This window comes from Taeniopygia guttata, chromosome 4, assembly GCF_048771995.1.
Source record: "Taeniopygia guttata chromosome 4, bTaeGut7.mat, whole genome shotgun sequence".
Lineage (NCBI taxonomy): Eukaryota > Metazoa > Chordata > Aves > Passeriformes > Estrildidae > Taeniopygia > Taeniopygia guttata.
In genome coordinates, this window is record NC_133028.1 from 17,272,179 (window position 1) to 17,298,754 (window position 26,576).

At 38.4% G+C, this 26,576-nt stretch overlaps 1 protein-coding gene across 1 annotated transcript in view; it reads right to left on the minus strand.

Moving 5' to 3' along the window:
• Window positions 1–19,545, minus strand: part of ADGRA3 (adhesion G protein-coupled receptor A3) — a 55,373-nt gene extending 35,828 nt beyond the window's left edge. Inside the window, exons 1-2 of the mRNA XM_030270849.4 lie at window positions 19,015–19,545; window positions 4,913–4,984 (exon numbers count right to left, since the gene is read on the minus strand). Coding sequence (XP_030126709.4) covers window positions 4,913–4,984; window positions 19,015–19,280 — 338 coding nt within the window. The 5' untranslated portion in view covers window positions 19,281–19,545. The remainder of the gene's footprint in view (window positions 1–4,912; window positions 4,985–19,014) is intronic.
• Window positions 19,546–26,576: the final 7,031 nt, after the last annotated feature.

Genomic DNA, 26,576 nt, shown 5'->3' on the forward strand with positions numbered 1-26,576 from the left:
CTGGCTCAAATTACAACTAAATCAGACCAACTGCCCCACTGTTACATCCAATAAAGGCCTGAAAACCTCACAGGATTCAGATTTCACTATCACACAACTCTCTAACCACTCTCATGACAGAAGATACTGTTGTGTCAAATTGGAACAGCCCCTTATCAAAGCCATAGATAAGCGGACAAATAGCAACTCACCAACAAAAAAAATTTTTTGTGCCTAATGTTCTTGTTAAGATGTAAAAAGTATCTTAATGAAAGATTACTTATATTTAAATATGGTTTGCTGAGTGAAAAAAAGCTCTTTAATTTAATTACACTTTGCAATGAAACATTTCAGTAGCCAGTTATCTACAATTTAAAAGTGCGTGTATACGTACTTAAAAATTTACTGCTTTCTGTCTCAGCACAATGAAGACTGTCTTATTAATAAAGCATCCTGCAGGCGCAAGCTATGCCTACACATACACATTGACATGTATATATTATTAAGTTTTCTTAACTACCACTGGATAAATTAGCTTTTCTTCCTTAACACTACTTGAAAGTAAATGTCAGATGGGAAGCATACTAGCGACCATGGACTCTTCCTATATGAAATGCTTCTTCAAGAGGGAAATGAAGGAAGAGCACAAGTAAGAAATTACAGAAATAGGTTATACATTACACACATTACAAAGTCAGCCTATCCTTTCACTGGTTCTCTGAGGTGTAGATTTTATGTGGACAAATCAAATGCCTATGACTGAACTTTTACATTTCCCAGTACCACCCAACGGGTCAGGGTGGAAAGGGCTACAGTGGGTCATTTGGTCCAACCTCCTTGCCACATACAATCAGCCCAGAGCACACAGAACAGGATTGCATCCAGATGGTTCTTGAGTATCTCCAGTGTAGAAGACTCCTGGGAAAGCTGTTCTGTCACCATCTGCACGGTAAAGAAGTTCTTCCTCATGTTCAAGTGGAACTTCTGTGCACCAGTTTCTGACTGTTGCATCTTGTCCTTTTGCTTGGGTCCACCGAGCAGAGCCTGTCTCCATCCTCCTGCCACCCTCCCTTCAGGTACTGACAGACATTGATGAGCTCCCCTCTCAGTTGTGTTTTCTCGAGGCTGAACAGGCCCAGCTCCCTCAGCCTGTCCTCGTAAGAGGGATGGCCCAGTCCCTTCAGCATCTTTGTCACCCTCCTCTGGGCCTGTTCCAGGAGCTCCACGTCTCTTCTGTACTGAGGAACCCAGAACCACATAAGCTTCACTAGGCTGAGTAGCGGGTCAGGATCACATCTCTCAAACTGTTGTCAGCGCTCTCCCTAACGCACCCCAGGGTACCACCGGCCCTCTTGGCCACAAGGGCACTGCTGGCTCATGGACACTTGGTGTCCACCAGGAGCCCCAGGTCCTTCTCTGCAGAGCTGCTCCACAGCAGGTCAGGGCCCAGACTGTGCTGGTGCTTGGGGCTACTCTTCCCCTGGTGCAGGATCCTTTGCACTTGCCTTTGTTGAATTTTAAGTTACTATGGAAATGTAATGGAGATTAAAATACTTAGCATCTTTTTGTATAGACACTTTTATTACATTTAAGACTGTTAACATTTTTGACTGTTTACTCTTATTTGTATACTTTTTTCCTTTAAGAATAGATGTAAACATAGCATAGTCATTTTCTACTCTAATTAACATACATTTCACTTTCCAGTAAAATTAAACTTCTATTTTGGTAAATTTATCACCCTCTTTACAAAATAATGCATTAGCAAATTCACATTATCATAAATTAACACATCTGTAAATATTATTTATTATTTATTAAAACTATGACTTATTATGTCTACCTGGGGCCACAATTTTTAAAGCACTTCCTCATTGTTTTATTTGTTGCTTGTATGCCCCAAAACTATATCCCTTTCAACAGTAACAGAGAAGAATTATCAGATGTGGATGAGGTCAAGTGATAATATGTTTGAGTAAAATGATAATCTAAAGTGCAACAAGCTGCCAGCTACAAATACCATGTCCCCAAAATTACCAGAAAAATTAATACAGTGACAGAAATAATTTAAAAGTATCATTTTCACTACCATTTTCAGGAACTGAACAGGAGAAAAAAAGTTAGTATGTCAACAGATGAATTATAAAGTTGTCAGTACCGTTTAAAATTCAATCATTATGCAGATATATGTTCCTGACATATTCCTCTGATTTCTTGTTCTAAAGGCTTTATTTAAATATATCACAGAATCACTAGGTTGGAAGAGACCTTCAAGATCATCGAGTCCAACCCAGCCCTAACACCTCAACTAAACCATGGCACAGAGTGCCACAGCCAGTCTTTTTTTAAACACATCCTGGGATGGTGACTCCACTGCCTCCCTGGGCAGAACATTCCAATACTGTATCACTCTTTCCATAAAAAACTTTTTCCTAACATCCAACCTAAACTTCCCTTGATGCAGCTTGAGACTGTGTCCTCTGATTCTTCCAGTTGCTGTCTGGAGAAAGAGACCAACTGAGAAGAGACCCCACCTGAGGAGAAAGAGACCCCACCTGACTACAGCCACCTTTCAGGGAGTTATAGAGAGTGATAAGGTCACCTCTGAGTCTCCTTTTCTCCAGGCTAAACACCCCCAGCTCCCTCAGTTGTTCCTCACAGGGTTTGTGTTCCAAGCCCCTCACACTCTCCAGCCTCGTTGCCTCCTCTGGATGTGCTCAAGCGTCTCAACGTCCTTCCCAAACTGAGGGCCCAGAACTGGACACAGCACTCGCGATGTGCCCTCACCAGTGCCGAGTTCAGGGGGAGAATGACCTCCCTGCTCCTGCTGGCCACACCATTTATGGCACAGGCCAGGATGCCCTTGGCCTTCTTGGCCACCAGGGCTCACTGCTGGCTCATATCAACACATCTCTACCTGAAAACCACCACAGTGAAATGGCAAATGTTTTTCCTATCAAGTGTAGCATCACAAGGAATGAACAAATATGAAATGCATACAGAAGCTCTCCCCTAGTAAGCAGTAAAGTGACAATCATACTGTCTGAATTAACTATTGAAACACTGACAATTTATTTTTGTTATCTCCATTTCATCTCAAATTAAATGTGGGGAAAGGAACTTATCTACCAAGTACAGAACACTCGTAAGGAAACAAAGGGAAGTATGAATAGTAAGACAAAATAAAATTAAGCAAAAAAATGTCAAAATTGCAATTTTCAAGGCATGCAAGTTATCACAATGAAGTTCAGGAAAATAATTTGAAACTACTCAATATAATGTGAATGCTTAAAATAGTTACTGTGACTGTCAACTGTTTTTCCTTTTACTATTGATTATCTATTTAAGTCTGAAAAACTGTTTAAATTACAATAAAAGGTTCTGTCAGAGGTCACAAAATATTTAAAGAGGAAAAAATCTACTGTGGTTAAATATCTATGGCTTTTAAAAACATCTTGCTTGTACAAAAGGAAAAAAAAAGAAAATGTTATCATTAATAATTAGTGTAGCACACTTGTTATCCCTCCATTTATAATGAAGACACCTGGCCATTATTAATCTTTCGTTGATGCATTAACTCCTACAACAGTGCACAATAAAGAATGTTCTCATTCTGATGAGACTACCATACCCTCAAAACACTGCTATCCCAGTTCACTTTAAATGCTAAAAACTTGATGCCGGCCTTGCTGCTTTCTTTTCCTTTTCTTGAAAGAAGATACTAAAACAACCTAAAAACCCTTTACAAATGACAGGAGTTAAATGGAAGAAAGCTGCATTCTTATGATTTTAAAGAAAATTAGGATCTGGATTAATGAAGAAAACTTAAATCATTATCTCAAACTAACTTGAGTTTCAAGTATTTCCTGTCTGAAAATTGTAATGAGTTTCAACAAACAACAACCATCAGCAGATGCCTTTATTACCTAAGAAAATGCCATCACTGCTGATAACCTTGCTTCTTTGGCACAGCAACTTACTTCTACCATAAAGCTCAGCTACCAGTGAAAAGATGGTTTCTTCTGGTATATGGGAGAGGGAATGGTAGAGTGCTTAAATTTATTTAGGTCAGGTGACTGGGATTGGAGCCTTCCAGTTTTAGAGGAAGAATAAAATACTTTTAATTCCCTGAAGCCAAAAGTCATTTGGAACTCTTCCTAGATGCTGTGAGATGATTATGAAACTGGCTACGTTCCCAGTCAAATGGCCTAGAAAAATCCTTATCTTTAAAGTTTATGCTTGCTCCCAGGTAGATCAACCTGCCAATCCTGACCTTCTACCAGCTGGAAAAAGGCTGACTGTAAGAGAAGCTACAAGGCTGCCTCTTATCTCATAGGCAATGTATCATCTGTAAGGAAAGTGAAAACAGGAAGCAAAAGATATCCAAGAAGTTACTCCCATCAGACTCACTCCCATCCCCCTGCACCTTTGGCATATACCAAATCTATGAAGTAAGCAGAAAAACTCTCAAAATAAATGTCAACAACAAGTCTTTAATAAATTCACTCTCTCTTAGGGCTTCTAATACATCTGCTTCCTCTGCAAATATACTTTGCAACTGTTCAATAAATGGTTTGACACTTAAGAAATTAAAGAAGTGATTTCTTTTACAACATAGTGTTTGCATAATGAAACAACCAACAAAGCAAATCCAGCCATCATAGCATTCTAGTAAAATTCCCACTGAAACTGCCCTCCCACCTGCATGTGAGATTATAATTTTTTGCTGTTACATGTCATTCATACTATTGAATAATTAATTCATACATATTTAAAGAACACTTAGCTATGGTTACTTTTCAATCACAAAAAAATACATAAAAATTAATAACAGATCACTTATTTAAGACATTCTGTTCTCAGAATTACTAATGAAACAAACAGTATATCACTTCATTTTTAAAGTGAAAATAGCTTTTCAAGAAGTACTTACAGTCTTTCTAGAAGGTGTAATCCAGAGAAGGAACCATTCTTCAACTCTGTTATTTTATTGTTACTTAAAATCCTGCAAACGAAACCAACCAAGAAGAACGTATTACAGATTTGGTAACAAAATTTTTTGCTACAGCTTACACTTCTTTTGGAACTCTTTTTGTTTAACAGCCTGTGTATCCAACTACAATGCCTAGCTCATTGTCTTGAGGTGTATACAACATCACTGCTTAAATATTATTATGAAGGAGAAAAATAATGTTTTGTATGTCATCTGTTTTAAATACCATGCAAGGTTACATATATATAACATCTGAAAGGAAATACACCCATCTAGGATTATCCTAATAAGACCAAGAAGTGGTATAGTAGAAATGAGGTATTAAAGAACCAATCAGTACATTCAACATTCTTGTCTTCTGTACCCATTTTGGTTTTCCAAACTAAACAGCATCTTTTGCCTGGATCAGGCCTATCTTGCCAAGCACCCAGTCCTCCAATCACAACCATCTGCACAGATCACAGCAGATGCTAATTATCCTCAAGGTAGGAAATTCTTTCTATAGCTGTTATTTCCTTACTTAGAAGGACCTGCTTTCTATACCTTTCTATACAACCACATAGCTCTCTGTTGAATAAAAAAAAAAAAAAAAAAATAAAAAAAAAAAAAAAGCCAACTTTCCTTTTGAATCATGTCAAATTTTGGCATCTGAAATACTCCTTACAAAAGGGTTCACAGCACAACTCTCTATTCCATAAAAAATGCTTCATTTCACTTGTTTTGAAAACACCTCCTGCCAGCTTTATTTAATGTTCCCCACTTCTAAACACTGAAACACACAGTAACCAATCCACTTACCCTCTTTTTACTATGTACAGTTATGTACAAAACTCTCTTTCCCATTTGTAAAATCCACGTTTTACTTAATTATTCTTTATACAAAAGCCACTTGTGCCACCTTAATAATTTTTGAGTGCTTTCCAGCTTTGTTACACTAAAATAATTGTGAGGTAAGACCACCAGACCAGAAATAGTATGCAACACACGGAGAAGTCACAAATTTACATACTGGAATAATGGCGTTGTGTTTCCTACAATTTCCCTAACAATTCCTAACACATCATCTGCTTCATCACTTGTGCTAAGAATCTAAGATTTCTAGTCAACTTAATGCCCATCATCTTATATAAGACAGGAGTGGTTTTGTCCCCAATAAATTTTTCACTTTTTAAAGTGCACTGCTGCTGCCATTTTATTGCCCAATTACTTTTACAAACTTCTTCCAAAATTCTTCACTTTATCCTCATCCTTATTACATCAATCAACTCACTCAATTATGCCAACCCCTTACTCACACTGTTTTTACAGGTCATTAGGAAATAATTGTGCATTACAGTTCTCTATGACTCCACTCCAATGAGAAGGATTTACTGCCACACCCTCTTCCTATCCTTTAGCAAGTCAGCTGCTGATCTGATGATACTCCATTTAAGACTGATGTACTTTTTTCATCAAATGCCTTTGGCAAGGGACAGACACACCTTTTAGAAAAGCATGCTTCATTTTAACAGCTGGATCAACCTTGCAAATATTTTGTTACCTCTGAAGAACTCCAAAGGACTGTGGGGAGAGCTTCTCATTACACAAGAAGCAAATTTTCCACAGTACCTTTATCCAGGTATCCAATATAGTTATTATAAATTCATTTTTCAACACAAGCATCAGACTTGGAACCATGCAGATAGTGATATACTTTTAAAAATGAGCATTTGCTATCCTCCAGTTCTCAAAAATCATGTTCATTCTAAGCAAGACTTCAGAAGTTCCATCCCCGAGTTCTTCTAAAAGCTCTTCAGTCACACCATCTTGTCCTGGAAATTTATTCACTCTGTCAGATTGTTCCACAACTTCTGCTACAGTCACTTCAATTTCAGAGAGATCCTCTATCAAATGCATCCTACATATCCAACATATCCCCAACACTTCTTCACTTACACCAATTACATCTTCAGTCTGGATAACTACTTCTGCACTTAAAGGTGTCACATTACGAGAATTCTTTCCAGTCCACTACATGTTTCAAATGTACTTTACAACAGCCACAATCCAAACACACATACATATCCCCCCTCTTTCCTCCAGTGCATAAAGTTTACTACATAATGACAAGGATTACTACTTCAAAACACACAGTGAATAAGATAAAACTAAAATACAGCTATAGCAATCTATGAAAACAGCATCATTTTGACACAACTCTGTTACACTAGGTAGTTTTCTTCTCCAGGTTTCTCAAAGATTACCTCAAGACTCTGTAGTTTAGACAAACACAGAGCAGGCATTTTTTGTGAAAAGTTCTGACTCTGACTCAAACTCTCTCTCTCATCTCACATACACAAAGTCAAGACCGCTGAACAAACTGTTTGAAAATCCTTTAATTTCCAGCCTGATTGTAGGAAGGTTTGAAAATTCTTGAAGTTAATTTTAAATCATTCAAGGTAACATGTTCTGATGCTATAATGAAGAGATTACATTCCTTCTTCTCACCTTCCAATAACACCATGTATTTCTGCAGCTCATGTCAACTCATCCCTGGTGTCCATTGCTCCACAAGCTGCAAATGTTAAACTATACATTTACCCAGGGCAACATCACAGGAATGGTGGAAAGGAAGAAGGGGAAAAAATACTTAAAAGTATACTAAGAAATTGCTATTGTATTGCTATAATGCCCGTAACATCTACTAGAGTGTCAGCGAAGAGCATTTGCTCTTGTGAAAATATAGTTCTGTAGTCCAATACATTAAGCTACCTCACAGGAAGAATATAAGGAAAATTTTCCCTTGGCTGGAGCTGCGATAACCTAGATGAACAAACAAAACAGTGCTGTTTTTTAAAAACACACATAGAAACCAAGGAAGCCCAGGTACTCTTAAAAAATGTACATGTATTTCAATGACTCTTTCCATCAAGAATGGCACAACGTTTAACACAGAAGCACTATAATACATTTTCAAGAGTGCAAGTTGGGTGGTAATAACAATAATCATCATCTACAAATTGGAATGCCTGCAAAACTAGTAAAATTTAACCTGAAGCATTACAATAAAGCATCCTAAATTATTTGAAACTACTTCCCCTTCTACTCAAAAAGGTTTCAACCTAAATAGTAAGTATTATTTGTAAAAATGGTAAGTACTGGATACATCCAACCAGTAAACCAAATAAAGTACACCTCTGCTTCAGCACTATCACTGGTTTCAGAAGAAAAATAGTAATAATATATAAAGAAGTAAATAAAGGAGCTTATAAAAAAATCATTACAGTTAATGCAAACTGAACATAAGGCATAATAGCAGCAGCCAGAAAAAAAATTCACACCAATTCCAGACTTCATGAGAAAATAAGGGAAAAAAACCCTTGATGTTCACAAGCAAATAAACTAAGTCAACACAAACAAGCAAATTACAATCCTTGGTAGCACAGAAATTAAATTATATCTTAGTTACAATTCACTTATTCTTAAGATTTATTGATATACCTGAGTTTTTTCCAGAAAAACAAATTGTTCAAAATGGAGCTGGAACCACTTCAAAAGTAGTTATAACTGACTGAACTAAATTTAAACTAAATAAAATAACAGTTCTGTAAGGAAAAAAAAAAGTTTTCTGACATTGCCTATAAAATAACAGCCCTAACATAGACGCCTTTGAATATCTGGGTACAAGGTAAATTTCTCTCTTGAGCGTGATTTACAAATTACAGTCAGACTGATTAAGTATTTTCTCTGCAGAGGCTGTTAGTTGTTCAACCATAAAGGTTTAGTGCAAAAAATGATAGATTTTACAACACTCCATATAACCTAAAACACTTCATCACCCAAAAATGTTGTGTAATCTTTAAAAAATGCAGTTTAAAACTTGCTATTAATATATAGTCTATACATTATATGAAGTATTAAGAGATGTGGCACAAGAAGACAAAACATAATAAAGCATTCAACTCAAAGTAGATGTTTTATAGTCACTTTCACAGTTTCTGTGCATTAATATACAAATGAAATTATGGACTATTATGTACCACTTAGGCAGAGGATATTATTTGTGATCAATAATAATTCTAAGTTACTAGTTTAAGACCATAATTTTCCCAGAGGCAAGTAATTCTGAAAATATGCTAACTTTTCCATCATTATGAGGTCTAAAGAGAGAACAGTAGAGAGCTACCATTGAAATAAGAGTTGCACTCATCCCCATCTTATTCAACTCTTTAACAAATTACTTTGAAACATAAATTATGTCACTAAAGATTGTTAAAGCCCAATGTCACTGTTGCTCCATATTTCCTATGAGCTCCATATGAGATTTTTAATTTCATTTCTTTTAAATAATCAACAATGTCTGACTGGAACAAATGCATTTTGCTTGTCCAACACTTATAAATCAGAAAATAAAATGTGAAACTAACACAGGGAATGATAGTTCCAGTGTTTAAAAAACATGGTCATGGGAATTAACACAAAAAACCTGGAAGAACAAACAGCTGAAAAGTAGGTTCTAGAAAGACTTATGCACATCTCAAGGCACCTTACAAGAAAGGATTTCCCGCTTCCTCTAAGGAAAAGAGCTGTAGCGAGACCAAAAGGTAATCTGAAACAATGTACCAAACCCCTCAAACCCCCTCAACTCTCCCCAGCTTTTCACTTAATCCAAGAACATTGCTGAGATGGTTCTTTGTTGAATATAGCTTGGATCAAAAGCCTATTTTCCATTTTGTTCCATAAACTGGCAGACAACTTTGGCAAAACTGTAAAGAAACTCAACTATAACTCTTAAGTTATTGGCAAGACCTTTAGCAGTAGATGTCCAGCATGCAAAACATAAATGCAGTCAAACCCAAAGTCTGTTCTTTGTACTATGAGGAATTTTAGCAATAGGTACTAAAGTTGTACTAATTTTCCTTTCTTATACAGGGGTGGGGGGGAGGGGGGAATCACAGCTGGATCCATTTTAGCATTAAAATGAAGTAATAAGCATTAAGTAGAAAAAAGTTTTGTTCTGTGAAACCATTTTGGCTTGTCAGCTGTAAAACAACTATCACTAAGACAGCAGTCAACTAGACAGTAATTTAGAATGAATCTCCTACCATACAAATGAATCCTAATCCAAGGATATTATTAAAACACACACACATCCATTGACACTACTACCAAATAGTCAAAATTGCCACGAAGAAGTCTGGGCAACAGTGTAACTGTTAGCTGAACACTGAAATAGCTTCCAAAACACATTTGAAAAGATTCAAATGGAGAGCCAAGAAATAGCTAATAAAGCAGATCAATTCATCGTGGCTGCATACTCTAAGAACTGGGAAAGTGGCTGCCAGCAAGTCAGATTAAAACAACCATCTGCAAACATCCAAGAAAAATGCTTTTTGCTGGAAGTCGTGAACATGGAAAAAGAAACACATTTCTCAAAGTTTATCTTGTAGAAATTGTGATTTAACTAGGATATAAGCCCAGTATTTTTCAACAGTTAGTATTTTGCCTTCTAGTGAGTTACTGGTGTCAAAGCAAAAGAAGCCTTGAAATCTAGACTGAACAGAACACAAAGAGTACTTGCTTAAAAGTAACTCTGAAATGAAAGTACTCCATAAGCTTTATACAAAGAAAGACCTATTAATAATTCCAAAACTCTAACAAAAGGAGACAGTATTTTCCAATTCAACAAAAACGTTATAATTAAGGAAGCGTAGAAATTAAACATTTGCAAAATACAAGGTTGCAACAGATAAAAGATTTCCTGCAGTATTTCATTATTATGCATATTAAACAATATTAAAATTGTAAACTAAACCTCTCAGAAGTAATGAAATTACAGAATTAAAACCGTGTCTACTTAGATCTACTTATATTGCTCCATTTTTAACTGGTAATGTGCTAAATTTATATAATCTAATGAGGAACCTTTATTTTTCCTACATAATCCCTGGATCATTCAAGCAGTGATGCTCACTATGCAATGCCATTAGAGAATTTTTTTCTTGATATTCAGTATGAGACAACACACTTTATTTATTGCTTTTCGTCAAAAACAAACTGTCGTTAAGGACAGAAATTATTTCTAGTGAAATACAGTGCCGATCACTAGAGCAACACAGCAAGTTTTCTAGTAAAAGTAACAAATAAAAATCACCTTAGAAAAGGACAGAACAGAGAGGCAAAAGAGAATGTGAGAATGAGCAGCAGTGTTGCTGAAAATCATACTAATTTAAAAATGAATTCTTGTGAAATTACAAAATTACCAATCAAATTTTGCTTTCTTTCTTGTACTTATGCCAGGTTGAAAAGCCTACCAAGAAGAAAATTCAGAGGACACAGCTACACCCTATTTCTTCCAATGCAAGCTCTGTGTTGCCATTTCTAAAGCAAACAGAAAGCACTGGAAGTCTAACCCTTGTGACCACTTCATTCTAGGAAGCTCCCTCCAAGTTTTCTCCCCGCTGGTTAGATCTGTAGCACCTGCATTATTTTAAGACACCGTGATCAAATTTTTCTGTAATACCTGTCTTGCTTTACTAACTTCTGCTCCCTTCTGATTTTGTATACTTCTTAGGATTACCACTGATTTTCAGTTCAGTGCAAGTTTACCTGATGCCAAAAAAATCCATACATACATGCAAGAAAGTAACTTGCTTCATACAAAATGCCACACATGGATGCCTTGCCAGCCACTCCTAACTTTAGCTACTATGGCCAATAAATTAATAAATTCTCTGCGTAGTATCACAGTAGTACTAATTAGAACATAGACTGTCACACCCAGTCTCACATGTATTCACATTTCCTACCAGGTGTACCTGCTCTCTAGAAAGTGCTTTGTCTAGACACGTTAACAAGCACTTCCTGTCAGCTGCTGGCACACAAAGACACATTTACAAAAATTTATATCCTAATCCTACAGAAGTAAACAGTTTTTGGATAGCTTAGCTCCCTGAACTGACTAGGCATGGAGCCAGACAAATGCTAGTACTGCAGCCAGAGAGGGGAGGGGAAAAACCCACAAACATCCACAGAGCGGCAGACTGGGAGGTGAAGGTATGAACAGACCGGCTCCAGTTTAGGCTAGAGTTTTACCAACAGCTGGATGCTGATGCAACATTCCCCACACAGAGGGGGAGATCCCAGTTCTTGCATCTCATCTCCCCCTGTGTCAGAAGCAGGCAGAGAAGGTTGAAGGGGAGCTGCAGCACACAACCACGTGTCAGATCACCACAACCCATAGAAACATCAATGAGCCAATCAACACAGAAATTTGTGAATTGCATTAAATTCCTGTTAACACCAGGGGCTGTTACCCTAACGAGTATTGGAAAAAGTTGTCCAGAATGTCTGACAGGACACTTTTAGAAACCTAAGCATAACTTGCAAAAACTGTTCCTGATACTGAGTTTCAAGGTAAAACATACTCTATAACAACATGGGAAAGCTAATAAGGAGTTCTTGTATCTGACAGAAATAGCTCAGGTGGAAACACCACCAGAAGAACTTTCCTGGACTGTGTTATACCACTACCATTCCTTATATGACCCAGCTTTTCTTACTGGGATAGAGATGTCAATCATGTCTTGGGGTGATCTTGGGGATAGTAGCTGAATTTCCAAGAATGCTGCTGATCTAACATCAAGCCAGTTTACACTCAGCCTTCAGTACTTTTGTTCTGCCTTCATTCCCTCCTTAATTTTCTGGTTTCCCACCTCCATAATTGACATAGCCATTCAAAGAAACCCACACTTCCATCCCAACTCCCAGGTATAGGTTCTTAATCCAATCTCTTAATCCAATCTTTCTGTGTTTATTCACTCTAGACTCTAACCTCCCTTTCCCCACCTCAAAGCACCTTCTTCCCCTAGATTGAAGTGACATAGCAGAGGGCACAGATTACACTTTTAGACAAAACACCTGAAGACAGCACAGCCTGCAGCCACCTGGAGTCTGGATGAATCCTAGAACACACTGTCCAGTGCATAAAGAACTGTGGAATTAAGCTGTCTATTTCTTAACTGTCATTAATCAGTCTGCATTCATTATGTTTGGGTTTCTTCCCCACCACTCCCCAAAAAGCTTTTTGTCTATCTTACCAAAATGGTCAAGTTCCTACTCCATAAGTGAAAACTGCAACCCAGCCAAAACTGGCTGACCAGCTTGGATCACACACACAACCAAAGCAGTCGGGTCTGCTCCCTGGGGACCCAAAAGCTCTGCACTGCAGTGCCCCGGCATCTGCCTCGCCCCGGGGCAGCCTGGAGATCCCTCGGACAGCCTGTACTGCACCTCTGGACGTGCCCTGCGGCAGTGCACAAGGATCGGCCACAACACAGTGATCCCGTAAACAGTAATTAGTAGGGGATATGATCTCTAGCACTTGGAGCAACAATGCATTGCAGTTTTCACTGCTAAACACCCAAACAGTGAATACAAGGGGGAAATTTAATTCTCAGCTATTTGCTAAGTAAAGACTAGAGGCATTTAATAGATTATATAATTTTAAAAAATAAATTTAAAATTCACTATTTATCTAACTACAGAAAGCAAAACTCACAAAAACGTACTTTATGTGACGCTCTTAAACAGTTTCTTATCACTGATGAAAAGAAATGCTCAACTGTTTTTAATCTTCATGGATTAACTAGTAGTACAAAAAATACATTTAAACTGAACAGATTCAAAAATTATATACTGTAATGGTGAAGATAGACTATATAAGGCAGTAATGACAAATCCATGAACCTGCAACATATCTGGCCCATGCAAAGTACATATGGGAACCATTAAATTCTGAAAAATCTAAACTTGCAGCTCCATAGTTGTTTTAAATTACAAAAATAACCTCTGAAACATGAGCAAACTGCAAGCATAGAGACATAAGAAGTTATTCGTTCTTCATCACTGCAGCACAAATTCTAGTTACATTCTTTTACTCTTGCCATTAAATAAAACCAAAAATTTGAGTATTTTGCAGTTCTAAAGCAAACTCAGGAATACTACTGATCAAAAAAAGGCAACAATAAAATAAAAAAGTACTAATTATGGAGATTCAAATCTGTCTTCTTGAGGCTAGAAAAAGCATAACACATTCAACATTTAATAGTCACTTTAGGGCTAATGAACACATGAAGAACATTGCTTAAATGGGTATCTACTTAGGAACAAAGGTATCGGGCAATTTTACATTAAAGGTCTGAGAATTAGAAAAGTTCCACTACAAAAACTTAAATTTGCTCTCCAGAATTATGCAGCTCTGTCCTTCTCCCTTATTTTCAACCCAACAGTAACCAATACACAGCTCTGATAGAAAACCTGAGTCCCAGGTTTGTAACAACTCCTACAGTTGTAGCTGTGGTACAGAAGCCATATTTCTAATTATCTCATGCATTTAATCAAAAGTAAAATAATCTCATTGAGAAAGGCACATAAAAGACTTTAAAAATGCTTATATAGAAGAGTATTTTTTTTATTAAAACGAAATATGAGTCAATATAATAATTGAATACAAAATTGCATGAAGACTATTGCCAGCTACAAAACCACCATGTATGTTAAAGTCATTACTACAGTACTTCATGAAATAGGAAAACACTATTCAATCTTGACAGTGTACCCCAGTGGACACGTATAAACCATGCAACATGATGTCTTCCAAAGCTGAATAATTTTTCAGATAGAACTAAATACTGCAATTTAGAAGAAAACACTGTTCATATTGAGACATCAGAATTTTCTTGCAATACTCAAATATATACGAAAATGTACATAATAAGAGAACATTACACATACTCAATATCCTACAACAAGCTCACAGCAACGAATCCATGTTGGAAAAGTGCATACAGAAAAGCACAAAATTGGTTATCTTCTCAACAAGGTAAAAGACACACAAAATCTGATAGAAGTATAGAATACGAGCCTATCAGTAAATTACACACTAAGGATTTTTAGGAGTCAGATGCCACTGATAAAGAGGCATGTACATGTACTTGTGAATTAGTATATTGTGGCTACAGTTCTCAAGTACTATCTCTGTACTGCCTTGTTTTCATAAGCAAGATGCAATTTCCACAGCCTGTGTATCCACTGGTCAAAGAAAATTTTAAGTTTTAATGGGGATTATTAGTACCGTGTACCTTCAAAAATGTTATCACTACCCAAATTATTAGTACTGAGCACTTTAACAGTCTAAAATTGACTATTGCAACCAAAAGACCAAACCCAAACCAACAGCTATCAAGAGTACCATCAAGTCATCAGGTTAGTAAATAGAAATCTACTTTAAAAGAGAAACTTCCACAGAGGACATTTACATTACACTACTTAGACACAATGTAATCACACACTGCCATACAAATGGCTTCTTGCAATATCAGTGACATTTTGCTTTGAAACGTTTGAAATTCAAATTTGTGTCATAAATAGAAAATTTGCATAGATATTTGGAAGTCCAAGTAAGTATGCATTTGAGCTTCTTAATGGATGTAGTTTGATGTGATTTTATTTAGAAGCTGGATGAAAGCTGTAACATTTTAAGATGTTTCCTATCAGCAATCCAGCTAAATGTATCTTTGAAAAGCTCTGAACATTAACTCAGGCAAATGCTCTGGCTTGTAAATCCTAACACCTTTTTAAGTGCAAACACTGGTACTCCTATGCTCCTATAAGAATACGTGCTTAAACAAAGTTGTTTGCAGAACAGTAAGCCTCCCAGTCCAGAAATGCAATTCTTTACTGAGTACATATGCTTTTCTTTAGTTCATTTAGATTCCTTTTCTAATAATGCATGTAACAGGTAAATAATATTCTCAACAAATAATAAGTTTCATGGGCTTGTCTTCAGTGGACTTACACATTCTCTTCCAAAAAAACAAAGTAATGGCTAATAGCCAGAAAGTTCAAACAAATATCTACCATCATCATTTGAATTTGCACCAAGAAACACAACAGCAACAGATATTTTATCTGTCTTCCATTACAAAAGTACAGAGCATTTCTCACTTAAATGTGCAACATGGCAGTGGTTTCAATATCTACTTAAATAAAGAGCACGTAAGACAAACCATAGTTATATTCACACTCTTTTGGAATATTCAAACCAAAAGCATCTCAACTGTCTCCTTAACCTACAAAGGTCAAAGCAATTGATGGTGTACTTGTAGATACACCCTTCATTTGTATCCAAATAAGTTATTATATAATGCTAAGAAAAAAGTCCCTTCCTTAGCTATAAATGAACTTGAATTCACCTTGGAATTTGACCTAAGTGCCCCCTAAAGCAACAGCTAGTTCTTCCTGGATCATAAAGGAAACCAATTTACAGTACTGCCAGAAATCCTACACATTACTTATTCTCTCCCATAAACACGTCTCCATGCTTTAATATGCCTCTTTGCACGTCTGCTTTTCTTCCTCATTCATGAAACAACCATGTCTGCCTTTCTTCCTCAGTCATGAAACAAACTTACTTTCTCTCTTATCAGTTGAAATAAAATTAGGATTTTTTTTCTGAATTGTAACTGAAGAGTCTTACCATACGGACCTCAATTACTAGGACAATAACATGTTTTGTGGCAAATAAAGCCCAAGGCATTTTGTAAATTTAGTGACCTTGCCCAACTTGTATCATCATTAACCACTAACCACAATGGTGTGCAAGAATGAAGGAGCCTGGCCAGCACCCTCAGATACTACTCGCTTATCCTACTTTCCACTATTTCTCACTACTGTGAGACTACTATTGTTCTCAAAAGTATTTCACTGGGAAAAAAGAAATGGTAAATGCTAAAGGCACAGTAGCTAATCTTCTAAAAATCTAAGAACTTGACAAGTGATAAGGAAGAAATTAGTATTTCCAAAATGCGTATGATCACTTCATTTGCATAATTCCTAAATCATTCAAAAAACCAAGAAGTTATATAAAGCTATATAGGTCATTGTATTTAAAACTGGTTTGTGCAAAATAGAGTCAACATAAAAGAAAATTAACTGAATTAAAATGCAGCTGATATACACAAAAGTAATCTATTTTCAGCTACATATCTCTGCAGTGATCTAATAATCCAAAAAGATCTAATAGAAGTAGTACTTATCTTAATAGATGAATGCCACAAGAATCAAGATAACTCAGGGCAGTTTGACTCTAATCAAACAACTGTTCACCAAGAGCTGCAATTTCAAGTATCAGCTTGGGGGGAAACAACATCATTTTTGGCAAAAGATTAGGTAACAATTAATCCAGGCATTCCTAATCAACATGTTAGTGAAGTGACATTTGGTGAGAAACCCCACATATCACCAACACTTTCAATCTAGGTAACAATAATAATAAAAAAAAAAAAAAACCGCAACAAAGCAAAACCTCTGGGAGAATGGAAAGCCAAGGCTCATGTCAATAAACATGCAAGATTCTGAACCTGAACACAACAGTTACAGTTGGGAAAAGGCGGTCATTAGTTTAATAATCCTTGCCTTATATTTAAGCAAATTTTTGAAGTGTATGTTCATTACATTGTATGATATTTCCTATAAATAGCGATGAAAAATGGCATTGTTTCTTGCTATGTCTACTAAAACGTTCAAATCAGAAAAATGTTTTGGATGTTGTTATGAACTTCAAAGGCTGGTTAATTGAAAGCTACTAATTAGTGTATGTAGATATGCTCTAGATATTGAAGGACTACAAAAATCAAGATGAAAGATGAACCATTCTTCCAAATTCTTCTGTCTCTGCAATGATGAACAAAGATCCACTCACAGCAAGGCTTCTGTATTTGGTATCTGCTTGCCTTTCACAGCAAGCATAACTGTGATCCCAAAGTGAACTTCAGCGTAGCAACCAAACTAACATCTACTTATATCAAAATTTTTATGCATAATACCATACTCAAAACATTTAATCAGCTGCAATGCATTTGAGGCTAACAATGACTAAAAGATTTGTTGATCAAACTACTGTCACTTCTACTTTTTGTCTTGTTTTCTACTTCAGAAACTTCAAACAGGAACATCTATAATCATTTCTCACAAGTGATTTAGAAATATTGTCTGAACCCTTGCAGACTTCCAAGGAAGAACAACTACTTTAGCTTCATTCGGCTCCCACTTTTTGCTTTCCCTTTTTTCAGGGGTCCGAGTCCATGCCTCTGCTGGGTTCACACCTCACTAAGACTTCTGGAAGAACACCGTTCCTTGGTGTTTCAGTGCTGTCATTGTTCACAAAAGCAGGAGATTGCTGTTCTCATGACAGCGCATTCTGTACTTTTTAAATGTCGGGTTACTGGTAGATCTTTCAAACCTGCGATTTCCAGTCAAGCAGATAAATATCTTAAACTAGACCCCATATTTCAGTTCCTTTTCACTGAGTTTCTTGCACACTACTTGGTTGCACTTGAGTCTTCCCACGGCAGCACAGGCACAATAAGCCTCTCTAAAGAAGGAACAAGGGTTTCACTTTGGGGACCACCCACAGATGAAATCCAGTGCTGAGCGATCTTGCCCAAGCCAGAGGGATTGGACCAGCTGATCTGGAGATCTCCCTTCCAATCCAAACCATTCTATGAACTTCTTTGCTAAAGTGATCCGGTCATGTCCCAGGAAGGAAAACAACTTGCAAAGCCTCTCTTTACACGTGCACGCTTATGTCTAAATTAAGTGGCAACATATATTTTAGTTTGGAGTAAGTTGCATATCCTGTTTGAAACTTGTTCTTCAAATGGATAAGCAGGAATTGCCTCCGCACAAAACCAGCACGCCTAATGAGGGATGAAGGAGGGAGAGCTGGGGATGCTGATCCGCGGAGCGAGCGCCACGGGACGGTGCCTCCCCACCGATGGGGACACTTCGCCCCCTTCAAAAATTACCACCCCGGGAAACTACCGTAAAACATGGAAAGTATATCCGCTCCCAGGCTTTCTCCAGTAGTAGAGGGGAGTCACCTCCGCTACCATTCCTCCCCAGCTCACCCCATTTTACCTCAGACCGGCGCTCCCACTCCCCCTCCGCCCCGTCCACGTCGCACCGAGGCTGCCCACCCCCCACGCGGGGCCGGTACTCACAGGGTGACCGTCCGGTTGGGCAGCGCCTCGGGAGGCAGGACCTGAGCGAGCTCCAGGTTGCTACAAACTACCTTCACCTCCGCCGGGCCGCCGGCCGCCGCTTTGCCGGCGCTCTTGGGCCGCCCGTCGTATTTACAGCCCGGAGGCAGCGCGGCGCCGCCGCCGCCGCCCAGCACCGCCAGCAGCAGCAGCGCGGGCAGGAGCCGCGCCGGGCGGCGGCGGCGGCGCGGCGGGCGGCAGAGAGCGCGGCGGCCCGGGGGCAGCATGGCGGGGCCGCGCAAGGACCCTGCTCCGCTCCTCCCGGCGACGGACGGGCCGGGCGGGAGAGCTGGAGGGAGGGAGGGGGCTCCGGTCCGCCCCGGCCTAGCCCCGCGGGGGCGGTGCCGCCGCCATGCGGCGCCGCGGGAGCGGCGGGCGGGCAGGAGCCGTGGCGGCCGCGGCCGCCTTTGTGTGGCGCGGGTCGTGCCGGGCCGAGCGCGGCGGCAGCGCCGCCTCCCGCCGGGGCCGGACCCGCGGCACCGAGCGCGCCCGCCGGGCCGCGGCCCCACTGCGCACGCGCCGGTGGCGGCCGTGCCCCGCGCATGCGCGGCGCCGGGCGGGGGCGCCGGGCCGGGAGGGTGTGTGGCGGCCGTGCCCTCAGAGCCGGGCTGGGCGCGCTGCCGTGCTGCAGCCTGAGGGGCACGGTGACTCTCCGTGAGCCCTGTCCTCCTCCATAAAGTGCCCTGGCTTCCCTCCCCTCTGCTTCCATGACTTGGCTCCTGCCCGCCTGCTCCAGTTCCTTAGCCTTACAAGGAGGGCTGTTGCTGTTTTTGTTTCGTGGAGGAAAGATAATCCCCTTCCTAGGTGCTGAATGGCTTCAAAATTCATGACGCTAAGTTAAAACATTTTTCCTCAACTTGACCCTGTAAAATGAGATAACCAATTATTCCCACTTGAAAGCCAAAAGTTATTTGAATATAATTTACCTCAACTAATAAAAAAAAAAAAACACCACACACACACAAAACCCCACCTACCTACACTCTGTGTTTTCATGGCACACTTGAAACTACTTTCCGGTGTGTAATTAGGTCATGTTCTCACATTTCTCTGCAGCCAGGACAGCCAGGCACAAACACTTTCGTGTCAATGACAGCTGAAACTCAGTATGTTCTATGTCTCTGGTAGGTGTGAGGATAATAAAATAACAATCTAACAATACAATTACAAAAAGTGGCAGGCTCTGGTTAAGATCTTGCAGAACCCAAAGGAAGTTCTGGTAGCTAACCAAGAACTCACAGTGCCCCATCCTTTGAGAACAGAGCTGGCAAATGACACCCTGCAAACTACCTGCAATTACACAGAAACTTCATTTTAGATATTGTCAGTAACGACTGCCAAAATGAGTCTTACAAAATCTCTAACCTAAGATGCCCTTGAATAATGCTGAACACTCAGACTGTAACTCAGTTTTAAATGTAACCTAACAAAAGATTCTGGCAAACCATTGGAATTGTGGATTGGAGAAAGAGGAACAAGATTACAGTAAAATCTTCACAATCACCCTTTACTGCTAGACTCTGTGTCCTCTTACAAATGAAGATGAAACATGTTCTAAGTACGGAAATAGTTGACCAAAGTGCAAAGAAGATGCTGGTCCTTGAGCTTTAATATGATGTTTGTGTGCCACTGAGTCGCTCAACAGGACCAACCTGATCTGGGTGAGATGCGAGGCCAGTGTTACACTTGAACTAAATTAGGTCAAACACAAAATGCAAATTTGACAATGCCTTTTTGTTCTTATGCTGAAGTTATACTAACTGTAAGAGAAGAGAGGTCTAATTAGCATGAAATTCACCAGTATACAGGTAATTCTTTCTTTTTAGGCTCTGTTTTAATCAAATTCAAACGGTACTGTTAATTTGCGTTGGATAGGTGCTTTTTATCACAGAAGTTTATAATTTTTGATCTGACACCAGGAGTTGTAAAGCTGGATTAACCAAATCAAACCGTGGCCCAAGATACATTTTCCCTCAGAAGTAGTGCTGGGTTAAACAGTTCTTCTCTTAGGCTACCTCTTCCCAGAACCTTTACCTGCATCAGTAACATGACTCAATTCTCTGCACAGCCACATAAAAAGTTTGTGCTGAGTGGTGGATCAGCATGGAAATAGGGCATAAAAGTGCCTCTTCTGGCACTGCAGGCAATAAATGCCAGTTTAGACTATTGATCCAACCAGTATTTTGGCTTAGCATCACCACAGTTTCAGCATAGAGAAGAGATTGCACTTCAGTGCTACTGAAAGAAACATTCTCGTGCTTTTCTCAAGCTGCTTGCTCCTCAGCCTTGTCTTGTGTTTGTGGCAATGCATGTTCTGATCAGTTGTATCAGTGAGATGATCCATGTGGTCGCATAATATAAAGATGATGATGGTGGAAATGAACTGTTGCTTCTCATATCTGTGATCACAGCCCATCGTAATTTTCCATTTTCCTAAAATCCTGGAGATAAAAATTTTTGTTACTGCTTTTCATCTTTATGCCATGTCCAATTCCTTTCTAATGTACAGATTTGTGTATTATTTGCCCTTCTGAACTATTTGCTCTGTTCTTTCATCTGTGCTGAAACTACTCCTACTAAGATATCTAACTATGGATGCCAGTTGCAAAACTACAATTTTAAATTATGCCTCTGTTTAAACTGCTACTATGGAAACCTACAAGTCTTGGTCTCTGTTGATTTTTCTTCTGAGTTTGTTGGTGAATCTAATTCCACTGTTCCTCACCTGTGTTCAAAAAGCTTGAAGGCTTCAAGCACAAGTCTCTTCTTGAAGGCTTATGCTTGTCCCTTCATCTTTCCTCTTTCATGCAAATTACTACAACTTCCATTCTGTGCCAAATATTTGAAAATGCTTTTTCTTACATCAACTCAGTGAAGCTCTTAATCCAAACCATATGTCCCACAGGAGTCACTTAACAAATTTCATGCAAGGGTTTGGGGTTTTTTGAACTGCAGTATACCTATGCTGAGTTTATTAGGTCACTGCTTTTATTGTACTTGTAGTGGTCTGAGGATATAAGAACAAAGCTATAGTATAGCTGCTTCAGAAACCAGAAAGTTCTGATGCTTCTATCTTTTCAATAGCCCCTTTACCTTTAGGATATATGCCCTTACTCTTGCTCCACCTGCTGTAATTACCTGATTGTTCAACAAACCAGTTTAACAGCAAAGTTTTTTTGTGTTTAGTTTTCTGCCAGGTTATCAAGTTGAGTCAAGGCAGAAAAGGGTTAAAAGAATGTTAGAGTTGAAGAGGGGGTGAGAAGAGAGTAAAACCTCCCACCTGGGCAGCAAAGTAAGCCATCCTATGTAACTTCAAGACAGACAAGATTTGCAGGGGGATGAAATACCTTTTATTATAGTAGCTGATATAGAAAAAGCAAGCAAATTGTTCCCAAATCTCACTGGCTACTGGGGTAGCAGCTACTTTAAAATACAGCTTCTTTTTGCAATTCTTGCTTCTTTCTGTGCACTGAAAAATCTTCAAACTTTCCTTACCTCAACCCCCTCCACCAGTGTTGGTAATGTTGGTGCTAGTGATGCTTTCTTTGCAGTGAGCCATGTAATTTGAACTTTTTTGAATGTGTTTTGTTTCCAGATTGCCAACAAGCACATTTTGTCCAGTTCTGTGGTTTCCCTTCCCTTCATAAAATTTAAATTATTTTTTCACTTTAAATTACTTTTCAAAATTGAATGCAGTAATGGCACATTTTATGAAGGGAAGGAAAACCACAGAAATGGACAATTTTTTCTCCCTTTTTTCTAGTCTACTAATTAACAACTATTTGTATCCAGTATATATATAAGAAGAAGTGTGTGGGAGAGAGGGCAAGGCAACTAAATTCTTATCAGTGTTTGTGTGTAAACAAAGGCAGCATTTCAAGTTCTTCATTTGTCCTCAGGTCAGAGAAGTAAATAGGAACTTTTACATTATGTCTGTCTTTCATTCTGATTCTTTTCTTTGCTTACTCCTTTTCTTTTATCATCTGTTATTTTACATCCCTGCACATTTTCCTGGGCTATCATCAGCTACCATCTTCACTGAAATGGTTGCTCCCTAATTCTTCTCTCATGGGACTCCCAAGCTACCTCTACCTTCATATCTTACAGAGTTTTTTTCTCACTGCCACAGAGTATTTTTGCCAACCACATTTCATGGATTGGGACATTATCAGTTACATATTGTTTGCTACAGCAATTGTCAAGAAAGAGAAAGCATTTGGTTGCCCTCAGCTGTGTCTGCAATACTGTGGTTATTTGATATTCCAAGTACAGGGAGGTGATGATAACTGCTGACACATGCTGGCTTGCTGTTGGTAATCACGAAATCTAAGCAGGCAGAGAGTCACCTTTATACAACTCCTTACATAGCTGCAGGTTGTACCACTGCACCCCTGCCTCTGTCAGCCAGTTCACTGAGTTACCCCAAGCTCTGCTGTGTGAAATACACAGGTATTCCCAGATGCTTGGCTAATGTTTTTCATGGACATTCTCCATTTGTTCTCAGAGGTATTCTTTGCAAGCCTCTCTCCCCAGTTTGCAGCAGTCAAGGGTCAGAGACCTTCAGCTTAAGTAGTATAATGGAGAAAATGGAGTTTTTAGCCTCTGTTGGGAGTCTGAGGAGAAACATTATTCTCCTTTACCTGGTTGCTCTTTAAACAGACATATTTCGCTTAAACTTTGGCAGAATACCAAACATTCATTGACTTAGTTTGTATATTTCTTATGGAAAACTTTTTTGAAATGCCTAAAAGAATGTTCTCCAAATTGCTTATTTAGAGATCTCTGAGTTTGGTTATCAATAATCCCAAATTAATTTAGAATTATACACTGAAATTTTGTGTATTAGAACTTGAAATACCACCAGATTCACTTCTGTGGAAAGGGCAGTCAGTCCTTGAATATTTTCATGCTTGATTTTAATTTTCTTTGCCACGACTGAAGGAAAAAAAACATTCTGTCTGGATTCAGCAGACTCATACAGGGATCTCACTCCTTCTCTGCTGTTTTAGACTATAATTCTATATGGAGCACTGACTGAAATACAGTTCCATCCCTAAATTTTAGAAAGCACTCTGAATGGCTCAAAATTATGTTGTATAAGGTTTCTTTTTTAACATACAAATTCCATTAGCACTTTTTGTGTATTTAGCCTTCAAATAATTGTTTCATATAATTTTGAAACATTTTGACTTTCTATATATCTTACATGATTTCTCACAAAAATAAAGATAAAGCTAAAAAAATGTATATTCACATGGAAGAGGAAGAGATCAATATAGTTTTCATACAACCTAGCATTATAATTTTTCTGAAATGTGTAACTGTCATTTCAGCCCCTCTTGAAAATATTTTCATCTGTTAGGTACATTACTCAGCATGAACATACTTACAGGTTTCAAAACAATAATCTACTAATAAAAATGGAAATAAAGTAGTTTTCCTTCTACTCATTGTTATACTTCATTATATACTTCAATAGATGTTGTAATATAGGTAGGTTTCAAACACTCAGAATTGTGAGGAAAAATTATAACAGAAAACAAAACCTGGACTATGTCATTACAAACATAGCAGCGCTTATGGCTTAAAAGAAGGTGATGGTGTTCTAAGGTGGTGATAGTGGTTATGTCTAGGTAGACAGATGGGTATTTGCACTGTTGTGAGAACAGTGCATATGAAAGAAAAGATGTCTGATGCTTAAGCAATTCAAATGATTCAGAAGTTAAGCTTCCTGAAGAGGAATAGTTTGAAGTATTTCCTTCATTCCCAAATCTTTTCACCTTAGATTTTACAGAACATTAACTGCAGAAAAGTCCCAAATTTATTGGCTGTATAATATTGCCTGAAGCAAGAGATTCTCTTTTTCTTCCCTGCATGGTATCTCGAACTCAGGGAGAAAATTTAGATGGAAAAGCAGGAGGGAAAATACTATTGTGATAATAAATATAAAGAAGACTAAACTGGCCAGGGGCAAGTGACAACTGAGTCCCGCACTAATACAGGACTGTAGCTCAGACAACATGCTGCAGGACTGAGCCAAGCCTGAGCAATAGTCAGAAAAGCAAAAAGGGAGGATGATAACAAGCTCCCCTGGACTCAAAGGTGTGCTCACAGCAATGGAGCAGGAGTCATGGGCACACTGATGACCATAAGTAAGATGCTGCCCCTGAGACAGGGGTTGGCATCCTTGCTGTCGAGTACCCAAGATGCAGGTATGCTGACACATGGCACAGCCCTACCATGCAGAGATGCAAAAAAAGCAGTCAGTGGATGGGGGAAGCACCGTGCCTTGCTGTGGCACTCCTTCAGAACTCAAACCCATACCTTTCAGCAGGTGGAGCCACAGCAGTAGGTTATAGCTGCCTGCCTGGTTGCAGAGCTGTGTCATAGAAGTGATCTCTGTGGCACCCTCAATTTCTAAATAAAACTACAGTCTAAACAATCTGCAATGAGACTTGTACTGATCTTATCTCCCAGTACATTTTATCCATAGGATTATTTATAGTTCTGGTAAACAATTACGAGGCATAAAAAGTGGAATAGGAAGCATAATAATAAATAGCAATTAATACATCATTAAAGTTTTTCTTCCCAAGACAGGAGGAAATTGAGAAAACAATGCATTTTGATGTCAACATCAGCAAAATTTCTGGATCCTGCTCTTTGAGTACTTAATCATCCTGACATCTAGGCACTTCCATGGGAGTTTTGGCAGTGAAACTATCCAGGGAAAACTTTTTGTTCAAGCAGGCCCCTCAGACTGCTTTTTTTTTTTTTTTTTTTTCCAAAACAATGTGGTTTTATCATGTTAAAACAGCATAATAAACATATTTCAAATTGTCTCTTGTAGGCAGTTGAGGTTTAAGTATTAATTTAAACTTCATTAAACAGTTATTATATATTAAACAAATAGCAGTTACATACTAAAACATATTTGCAGAGTATTATGGCAATGCAATATGTCCATATCAATTTCACTGTTATGAATCTATTACATAACTTTTAATCCGGTGAGTGTTTAATAATCAGTATTCATATAACATACACTAACTGTCCTATTAAATCTAAATTAATTGTGGCTCAGGGAACATTAATTTAAAAGGTTGCCTATTTTCCCAGCAGATCTGATCTTTGTTTCATATTTTTCCATTAAAATTAGTGTTAAAGACTGAGTTTGTTTAATTTAGAATCTATTTACTAGGTGCTCTGAATACCATTCTGCCGGTGAATCACATTCTGCCGAGCTTCTCTGCTAAAAGCAATAATAAAGATTCTCATCCATTTTCTTCCAGTGTAATTGGCATTATCTGAAGATAATAATGATAATAAAATATCACATATTTGTATGGGAAAAGCTGTCCCTATTGGCTGAAGGAGCTGACATTCAGTAGTTCATTAAAACCAGTGAGTCAAAATTTGTCAGTGGGATTTGCGTATTTCTAGTTTGCAAAACGACCAGCTCTCCATTCCTGAATGGATGCCATATTGAAAAATTTGAAATACTTTTCTTGTTTAAATAAATC